At 44.5% G+C, this 9709-nt stretch overlaps 1 protein-coding gene and 1 non-coding gene across 2 annotated transcripts; both read left to right on the plus strand.

Annotated features, from left to right (window-relative positions):
• The first annotated feature begins 430 nt into the window (after positions 1–430).
• Positions 431–3004, plus strand: LOC110480766 (terminal nucleotidyltransferase 5C). The gene is made up of 3 exons (XR_002467156.1): positions 431–481; positions 677–726; positions 2982–3004. It is a non-coding gene; the product is annotated as a terminal nucleotidyltransferase 5C (transcript).
• A 3-nt stretch (positions 3005–3007) lies between these two features.
• On the plus strand, positions 3008–4183 carry TENT5C (terminal nucleotidyltransferase 5C). Its single transcript, XM_021549001.2, has one exon. The coding sequence runs from the start codon at positions 3008–3010 to the stop codon at positions 4181–4183; it is 1176 nt and encodes a 391-aa protein (XP_021404676.1).
• The last annotated feature ends 5526 nt before the right edge of the window (positions 4184–9709 follow it).

Below are 9709 nucleotides of genomic sequence, written 5' to 3' on the forward strand. Positions count from 1 at the left end.
TGTAGAGAGCAATAAGGTCTCCCCTGACCGTCCTTTTCTCCAGACTGAACAACCCCAGCTCATTCAGCCTTTCATCGTGGGACTTGTGCTCAGATCCTTCACCAACAACGTTGCTCTTTGGAGGCTCTCCAGCCCCGCAGTGTCCTTCCTGAAGGGAGGGGCCCTTTGAAAAGTTTGTATTTATCTACAGACTTTATACACAAGTATGCACTGACGTGGGGCTGGGCAGCTGGGCGCTGTGCGCGGAGCTCGCGGGGCTCCAGCGCTCGGGCGGCCGCCCCCGGCCGCTCCCGGCCCGGGCGCCGCGGCGCTCCCCGGGCGCGGCGCCGGCGGCCGGACCGCGGCCAGAGCCGCCCCCGCCGGCCGGGCGGGGCGGGCGGGCCGGGCCGGGCGGGGCGGGGCGGCCCTGCAGGGCCATAAAGGGCGGTCGCGGGCAGCGGCGGGGCCGGCGTGCTTGCTCGGGGCGAGCGGCGGGGCCGAGGTGAGCGGCGGGGCCGGGGCTCCTCTCCCCTCTGCGGGGCGGGCTCTCCCGGGAGCAGGAGCTCGGCAGCGCTCCTGTCGTGGATGCGGGTGTTGGAGGCGGAGGGAGCCGCAGCTCCCGTCCCCAGCGCCGCTGGGCTCCGCGGGACAGGCCCGGGGAATTTTTGGGTGTTGTGTTAAATTATATGTCTTATAGGAGAAAGTTGCTGCTGCAGGGTAACGCACCCCGTCGTGACCAAGGTGAAGGTGTGTAGTCCTCGCTCTTTTTTTGCTTCTGGTTTGAGTGATGTATTCAATGCTCTTTATGCTCGGTATTAAAGATATTTAGTGTTTCCTGCCTCCGTAGTGGTTTTCTTCCTAAGGACTGAGTATCTTCAGGTGTCCGATCTTGTGGAGGGAGTGGCTGGCAGTGAAGCAGGAGGCATGGGAGCTGTTAGCATCCCAAAATCACTGGAGTCGCTAGGAATCTGTTGTCACTAACATAAACCTTGCCGAGTAGGCAAACACTAGTGATTTGAGGGTGGGAGGTTTTGGAGGTTGATAGCCTGAGACTTAAATCCTCCACTGAACTGGAAACGAAGTACTTTGTCTTCTGCCCGCCAAGGGCAGCAATGTGCATTACCCTCCTAGGTGAGGGTCACCAAACAGAGCCAGGTGTGTATGGTGTGGTTGAAAGCGCTGGTCCAGGTCCTTTCTGGTCACTGGGTGAGATGCGTGTGTTTCTTGGCTGCAGAGAGGACTACAAATCTGAAGAAGGAGAGGGAATAGTTTTAGAGGCAGTAGCTGAAAGCATTTGCAGCTTCAGTTAGAAGTTGTGGGAAGACTCTTATGTTCTTTAGTGATCTGAGAGATTTAATAGAAATATAGTGAGTTCACTAAGGAAACATACTTTAATGTGCTCTCAGTTGCCTGAGAGCAACTGCTGGCAGGTTTGATGTGTTTGTGTTTATGCTGTGTTGGAGTATTAAAGATGAAGCTCAAAGAACCACTTGATTTGTCCTAGATTAATCATCTTGCAAATCAGAGGTTTGTTTCATACCTGCTGGTGCTGATGTGATCCATGGCAGAACAGTTTGTAATGCAGCAGCTCCTGCTTGAGGACAGAAGCTTCTTCCCTAGAGGGATTCTAACCTCACTGTTTACTTGCTCTGGGATTTGACTCTCTTCATCCAAAGAGGTGGCAGGTCGAATGAGTTGCTCAAAAATGAAAAGCTGAAAAAAGGGGATGTCTGAGATGACAATAGTTGTTCTTTGAAACTTGCTTTAATATGTTCCATGCACTGTGCTATTGCATGCCAGGAAACTATAGGGCTTGGTTTTTCCTTCTTGGTAGGCAAGAGTTAATTTTCTTAAGTTTGACTAGTCTGACCTTGGCAGCTGCAGTCTTCAGGAGTATTTGGGGCAGAAGAAGGTGAAGCCTCAATTAGTCTGTAGCTGTCAGGAAGCACCTGGCTACGCAGAAACCTGGAACACTTAAAAAAAGAAAAGGGTTTTAACACCAGTTTGAGTTGCATGACTGTAGAACATCTGTAAGTATCTCCATGCTACAATAGGCAAGTGACTTAAGGAATCTTGTCACAGCTAATCAGATCATTCTCTTGTGCTTAAAGTGTTTAGACAAGGCTGTGACCAAGTCTGGTTAGTGAGATTCTAGATGTTAAAAGAGAAACATGAACTTCTTATGCCTCATCTGAATTTATCGCAAATCTTACAGGCTTGTTTGCCCTTCATAAATGAGCAGACCTTGGGACAAGTATGAACATTTCCAGAAAGGTAGTTGGTTAGGCAGTGTCTCTGTAAGCAGCTCTTTACCCTTCTTCAAAGACTGGAGTGCCTATTGAATGCTGTTACCCGAGTTTGCAGCTGAAATTCTGTCCAGGATGTTCAAGAGCTGCAGCTTTTTGCAGGAGCAACTTGTACTTGGCCTTTATCCTGTGAGTGATAGATGCTGGATCATTTAGAAAGGAAAGTGTTCTATGTAAAGGAAGAAATCTTGTATCTTTGACATAATTTAAGAGTTATCAGTGGACTGGATGTCTAAGCTCTGAAACTAACACCTGAGGGTGTTCTGCAGTTGTGTTAGTTGGAAACAGCAGTTTGAGCTTTATATGCATCATGAAACAACTTCAGAGCTTAACTCTCTGAAGTGCTTTGCAGCTCATCTCACTTCTGCTGGTGCTGCTGAGGACTTTAGCCTTAGTTTGTGTCATCTTTGGTAATTTCCATTTGGCACAAACTACTTTCCTGAACTAACTCTACCTCACCAAAAAAAAAAACAAACCCAAAGGCAACCCATTTTTTTTTTTTTTGCCTGCACCAATAGTAAAGCTGTGTCTCATTTCAGAAGAAAGGATTGCTGGTAGTCATTAATACATAGAGTTATTTCTGTCTAGTTTGTGTCTGTGCGAGTGAACAGAAAAACAGAGCCTAGGAGTAGATCTAGGAAGCACAAAAAGAAACTCTGACTTGTCTTTTTCTTTTTATATTCTACCTCCATACAGTTTCTTTGGAGAAGAAAAGCCCAAAGATGGCATGCAAAGGAAGTAGCAGAGCAGACTCCATGTCCTGCAGTGTCTTGAACTGGGAGCAGGTCAGCCGCCTGCACGAGGTTCTTACAGAGGTGGTTCCCATCCACGGGCGGGGGAACTTCCCGACGCTGCAGATAACTCTGAAGGACATTGTTCAGACGGTCCGGAGCCGGCTGAGCGAAGCAGGCATTGTGGTCCACGATGTCCGTCTGAATGGGTCTGCAGCTGGTCACGTCCTGGTCAAGGATAATGGGCTGGGATGCAAAGACCTGGATCTCATTTTTCAAGTTTCTCTTCCAAGTGAGGCAGAGTTTCAGTTAGTTCGAGACGTGGTCTTGCGTTCCCTCTTGAATTTCCTGCCGGAAGGAGTAAGCAAGCTGAAGATCAGTTCTGTAACACTGAAGGAAGCCTACATCCAGAAGCTGGTCAAAGTGTACACAGAGACTGACCGCTGGAGCTTGATATCACTTTCCAACAAGCATGGCAAAAATGTGGAGCTTAAGTTTGTAGACTGCATACGGCGGCAATTTGAGTTTAGTGTAGACTCGTTCCAGATCATTCTGGACTCCCTGCTCTTTTACTATGACTACTCGGAAACCCCCATGTCGGAGCACTTCCACCCAACTGTGATTGGGGAGAGCATGTACGGAGACTTTGAAGCAGCTTTTGATCACCTCCAGAACAAGCTGATAGCTACCAAAAATCCTGAAGAGATCAGAGGTGGTGGGCTGCTGAAGTACAGTAACCTCTTAGTACGAGACTTCCGGCCCATGGATAAGCGCGAGATCAAAACGCTGGAGCGCTACATGTGCTCCCGATTCTTCATTGACTTCCCAGACATCCTGGATCAGCAGCGCAAGCTGGAGACCTACCTGCAGAACCACTTCTCCAAAGAGGAGAGGAGCAAGTACGACTACCTCATGATTCTGCGCAGGGTGGTGAATGAGAGCACCGTCTGCCTCATGGGGCACGAGCGAAGGCAGACTCTCAATTTGATTTCTCTGCTGGCACTCAAGGTGCTGGCAGAACAGAATGTCATCCCTAATGTCACTAATGTGACCTGTTATTACCAGCCAGCACCTTATGTCAGCGATGCAAACTTCAGCAACTACTACCTTGCTGGTGCCCCTGTGCTGTACAGCCAATCCTACCCCACTTGGTTGCCTTGCAATTGATCGCTTCCCTCGAGTGCTCCTGGCTGGAGGCTACTGAAAGCCACAAGTGTAATTATAGACAAGTAATAAGTGTCAGTTGGATGTTCTCTAATGGAAACTTGACTGTATCAGACTGTCCATTTCCTGGTGTGCAGTGGGATTATGCAGCCAGGTGACCTGCTATGAATCTTTGAGTATCTCTACAAATGCCAAAAAGCCTTATTACCTCTTCATCGGGAGGAGAGAACCAGCAGCCAAATGTTAAGAGGAGCAGTTAAGAAACTTTGTACTAGCTCTGGAAGTGGCTGTTAACATGGGATCTAAGTGGAGTATTCAGTAAACTGGGTTGGTTAATTGACTGTAAAATGCCTTAAGCAGAAACTGCTCTTGGAGTAGCAGCAAAACACTGCTTTCTATTTCCTAACCTCATTATTCTTCCTCAGTCCAAGTTCTGGCCAAATTTCTCTTGAACTAATTGTGCCAAGACTGGGCTCATGTTATTCTTGGGTTGCTTTCACTTTGTGTCTTTGTAAAGCTGGTAACAGTGTGAATACTGTCTGTCTTGTAGAGGACATAAATGTTGTTTCCTGTAGTGCCTATGGCTATGTGGTCCTGCCTTGAGTTCAAGATTAATTTCTTGGAAGTTGAAGATAGTTTAGTAAGTCTATTCATAAAGCATAAACTGGTTAAATTTTTCTTGACTACAAAAACTTGGAAGGTGGCATTTCTAAAAACACACCAAAACATAATCTAAAACTTGGTAATGTAAAAAAAATCCTTGAAATGAGGAATTGAAGCTTTAAATAGAATTGGAGCCACAGTTTGAACAGTTAACTTGAAAAAATATTCTCGAGTCCAGCATGAAGCAAAAGCTTTTCTGACTATCTTTCAAAACAATTTTGGCACAGTTGGAAAATAGCACAGGTCTTACTTTGGGGTTTGACCAGATTTTCTTCCTCACAGATCTGCAGCAAAACCTACAAAAACCCTAAACAAACATTCCAAGTAATTCTAAATTGCAGGATTATGTACACTCCTGCCACAATGTGAATTCTGAAAGTGGCTCCTAAAATTTCTTGTTGTATGACTTCAGGCTGGTCCTGAAGGTTTGCCTTTCTGTCACTGCTGAGCTTACTGGGTTATCACTATCACCTGGTCACTGTGAGACAGCATTTTGATTGGTTAGGGTAAAAATTCTTCCTTTTTACTGCTCTTAACCCTCACTTGAAGAGGTGTACAAACCCAAAGCAGAGCTCTCCACAGAAGCTGTATTGCAAGTCTGGGCCTGAGTTCAGACTAGTCTCTGGAAGAGTATACACTCCCTTGGAGGTACAGAGAGCTGATCTTCCTGAAGGATGTGTGCTGAACTTGCTGCTTTGAGACTCCTGGGCTTTATAAGGAAGGTTAAAAATTCCCCAGTTATTTATGCAGTGGTGTTATGAACCAGATGATTTTCACTGAATTATAATAGCAAACTACATATAGCAATGATCTTGAGTTTCTTTTGTTTAACCAGAGATGTAGACTAGAAAGGCAAATCTTACAGCTATTGACTATGTTCTGGTCTTTTCACTAATTCAAGAATGCTTGTTCACTGAATTTTTTATTCTATAACTATTTATTACTGTTTCTGCAAGCTCGAAAGACCAAAGTGCCTGATCCAGCAAATGATTAAGGCTTAGAAGGTAAAGCAGAAAGCAGGTGGAACACCAAATGTTTGCTTGCTATTCAAGGTAGAAAACAGCAGCAGTGCTGTGCTTAAATGATGGTGAAAATTGCCTGCTCCTCATAAGACCAAGAAGTTCTTTCCACTTTTCATAACTACTTCATAAAGACTGTCTCAACAGAGCAGAGGCTACTTCTCTGTTCAGACTTCATGTAGCTTAGGAAAGCAGGGAGAGATGCAACCTACCAAGTAGACTGTATTTAGCCAAGCAGGCTTTAGCTTAATTTTCTGAGCATTTTGGTAGTAACTTCAGTAGCAAAAAGAGAAATAATTTGTTGGATTATATTGTGGGTTTTTTTCATTAAAGGCTTCCTGATTAGTTAGCCAAAGTAGCTAAACTTGAAAGCAAACCTGGCCTTTTTCATTAACTGTGGCTTGGACCTGGTGTGGTTTACAGACAAGACATCTGTCATCCAAGACTTTGACTTTTTAAAAACTAACATGATGCCAGTGTTGTCATATGTGTTAAACTTAGTGCAAGTTTACTGCTGGAATGCAGTTCTAGGCAAGAATAACTCCTGCATGGAAAGCAATACTTGGCCTAGTATAGAGTGTCACTATAAAGAAGACTTCAGAGTTTGTAATTGCTGTCATCTCTTGCATAGATGTTTTTGAGGCCAGCCTATGCTATAGTCATTGCAGAAGTGAACAGCTGCCTGGAGGGGCTCAGGCTGAGGTATCTGCCTTCTGTGATGTCACGGTTGATCTTTAGGAACTGTTCTTGTGCATTGGCTCACGTGGGAGAGTGGTGAGGTGCTTGAGAGAAGTCCTCACAAGCTGGAAACACAGACTTGTTTTATTAGTCTTTAATGCCTTGGCTGCTGGACATCAGGCCAGGTGCATCTCCTGGAAAAAAAAATAAAAAAGGCTGGAGAAGGAAAAAAGGCTGAATTGGATTCCTAGTTAGAGCTATGGACAAGTTTCCTGCCATAAGTGTTGTGCTTTTGCTGATGTAACTTGATGCTGAGGCCTCCGAGGAAGCTCCACATTGAATTGCTGCTCTCTGAACAGCTGAGCATGTGGGTTTGAGCTTTGCAGGATTCTTGGGTTCCCTGTCTGGTTGTTACAATGCTCAGACACATGGGAAATGCTGATGCTTTGTACCTGGCTCTTGGATACTAACCCCTCGAATGGTTAAATTGTACCCTGCACACTGCCTGTTGCGCTGACCCTGGAGTACCAGGGGCTGCTGGGGCACTGCTTGTCCCATTGCCTTCAAGATAATCCAGGCTTGGCAGGTAAAGCTGATGTACTTGGTAGCTTTTCATCGCTGTGCTGCAAGCAGCCTACCCCTTTCTGTTCTGGGTTGTCCTGGCAGCTTGATGGTGCAAGTGGCAGTGGCTTAATTTGCTGTGGGTTAACTGGTTTGAGTTCAGGTTTATGGTGACCCCTATTGCAAGGGTTATTTGAGAATGGGCACTATGTAAAAGTGATGATCCTAGGCCAAGTCTAGGGTGCCTGCTTGGTTCAGTCACCCCTCTGCACTAATAATGCCTCTGCAAGCCTCTTGGGTGTCATGTGGAGGTTAGAGAGAGACTACTGTATTTCAGACTGTTACCTGATACATTCCCTCTGGGCAGTGCCATTAAAACAAAGCTGCAGTAACACTCAGTGCATCATTCCTCAGGATCAAGCTTCTGCTAACTAGGCTGTGGTGTAAAATAGCTGTTTGCTTCGTGTAGCTTATAAGCACTGCTGGACAAAGCCAGTCTGAGGTTAAGCACCTGTTGACAGCATTTATTGCCAAGTTTCCCTTGACTTGCAGTTTATTGTTGTGACTTCCTCACTGTAAGATAGACTTCTTTATTTAATAGAGATGCTACCAAAAAGACCTGGTAGAATACTGTGTTTAGTCACTTTGGTAAAATCCCTGTGCTGATCCATGGTCACTGTGACAAGTTGTAATCTAAAGCATAGTTTGTGCTTACTCTGCTAAAGATTTAATTATTGCTGTGTATGTCCTCAGCTCGGTCAGTCAATCACTAAGTTGGGGGTTTAAGAATACTGCTTGCTTCTGAATAACCATGTTTCAAAAGATCCTCATGCTTTCACTTAATCACCTCCTCTACAAAGCAGTAGGTAGTGCATAAATCTAGTCCAAATACCTAAAGCTTTTTATTTAAACTTAAAGATCCATATTTTGGACTTAAGTTCTGGGGTTAAGCATTTGGTATGTCCCTAGCCTTTGTGGGCTCCCGATTCCTAGGATAACCACTGATGTTACTGATCTCTGCTTGTCACTATATGAGTAGTTGGGAAATGCTTTTTAGAAGAGAACCTGAAGAAATTACATTAATTCTAAACTGTCAGTGTACTGATGGTATTTGTTTCCCATTCCTCTCACTCAACTCAGTCAGGATTCTGTAATTGTTAGGCACAGGAATGAGCAGTAAGTTGACCACAGGCACCAGCAGCTTGGTCTCATTTGGGCATTGAGATAGTCAAATGAATAATAAAACTTCTAGCCCTCACATCTAAGTCTTACTCAATTGTTTCTTGAATACAGTCAAGTGTATTTCATAAATGTTCTTTATTTGCAATGAAGCTAGATATAGAGTGGGACATTGGTCTGTGGTAGAAACTTTGGGGGGAATGGTTTGAGCACTCTGGATTTTCTCACTTAAATGTTTGAATTGGGCTTGTCTCTCTGAATAAAACTACACTTCCCATTGAAATTTAGAAGGCCTTTTTTCCTATGTTTCTTATTTTTGCTATTAAAAGAAGTCAGCTCTTGGAAAACCTGTCTCTCATCTCTTTGGAAGAAGTAAGTTGGTTTTGTTTTTTTGTTTGTTTGGTTTTTTTTTCCTCTCCTTTCTTTTTAGCTGGCAAAACAGGGTACTAGAAATATTTGGATGTGTGATGAGCCCAAATGTGAGATTGGTCACAGTAACTTTGTCTACTGTTCTTCACTGTGGTGTTCACATGTCATCCTTGGAAGATGGGGTTTGGACCTTAATGATGCTGAAATTCTTGTGCAAATAAATGTATGCTAAACAACCCTTGCCTCAAGCTATTTTTGCATCTAAATAATACTGACAAAGTATCTGTAGAGCGTATTGGCCAATGAGTGGGCAGGTGACTTCTGAGGTGAGTAATAGTGTGGGGTACACAGTAATGCTTGCTTTAGATATTATTTGAGGTACATTTTTAATATCTGCCTCAACTTAGTGAAGATTTGTCAGTTAAGTGAGATATGATTAATCTTTCACTTTCATTATAGAGACAGCTTCTAGAAAACCATTTTTGCCCTGTCTGACCATCATCTGGTCTCAACTTTAAGATGTGGTGAAACACAGCCCTAGACCTGTTAGGTAGGGTCTGGTGTGAACTAGAGTCTGACAGCCTGTTCTGTGACACACTCCATTTATTTGCTACTGCAAACTTTAATTCATGACCCCAGGGGGTGAGAAACAAAGTCAGCAATTGTTCTTCAGGTTATTTATAGGTTGAAAGCCTTTGCTTTCATGCTGTCCTAAACACTGATGCTACTATTAACCAATGGTCAGTGGGAGATGAGCAGGTCAAAGCTAAGTACAAACTAGGGCTGTGTGGCAGTCCTGCTGCTCTTGCTCAAGGAATAAATGCTCTGAAAAAGTGTGCTTGCTTCTAATCCCCTCCAGAGCTCAGACAAACTCCAGCCTCAGTTAAGTATTGCTGGAGAAATTCCAGGACCTTGTAACACCTGCAGTGGAAAGGTCTGTGGAATTTAGAGCAGTGTGATCCCATGGCAGCAATCAAGAACCTTGTGTAGTCCCTTTTCCAGATCTAATTGCTTCCCTATGTACTTAAATAGAGAACTGATAATGCTGGGCAACACAAAC

This window comes from Lonchura striata, chromosome 2 (genome assembly GCF_046129695.1).
Source record: "Lonchura striata isolate bLonStr1 chromosome 2, bLonStr1.mat, whole genome shotgun sequence".
In the NCBI taxonomy this organism is placed as follows: Eukaryota; Metazoa; Chordata; class Aves; order Passeriformes; family Estrildidae; genus Lonchura; species Lonchura striata.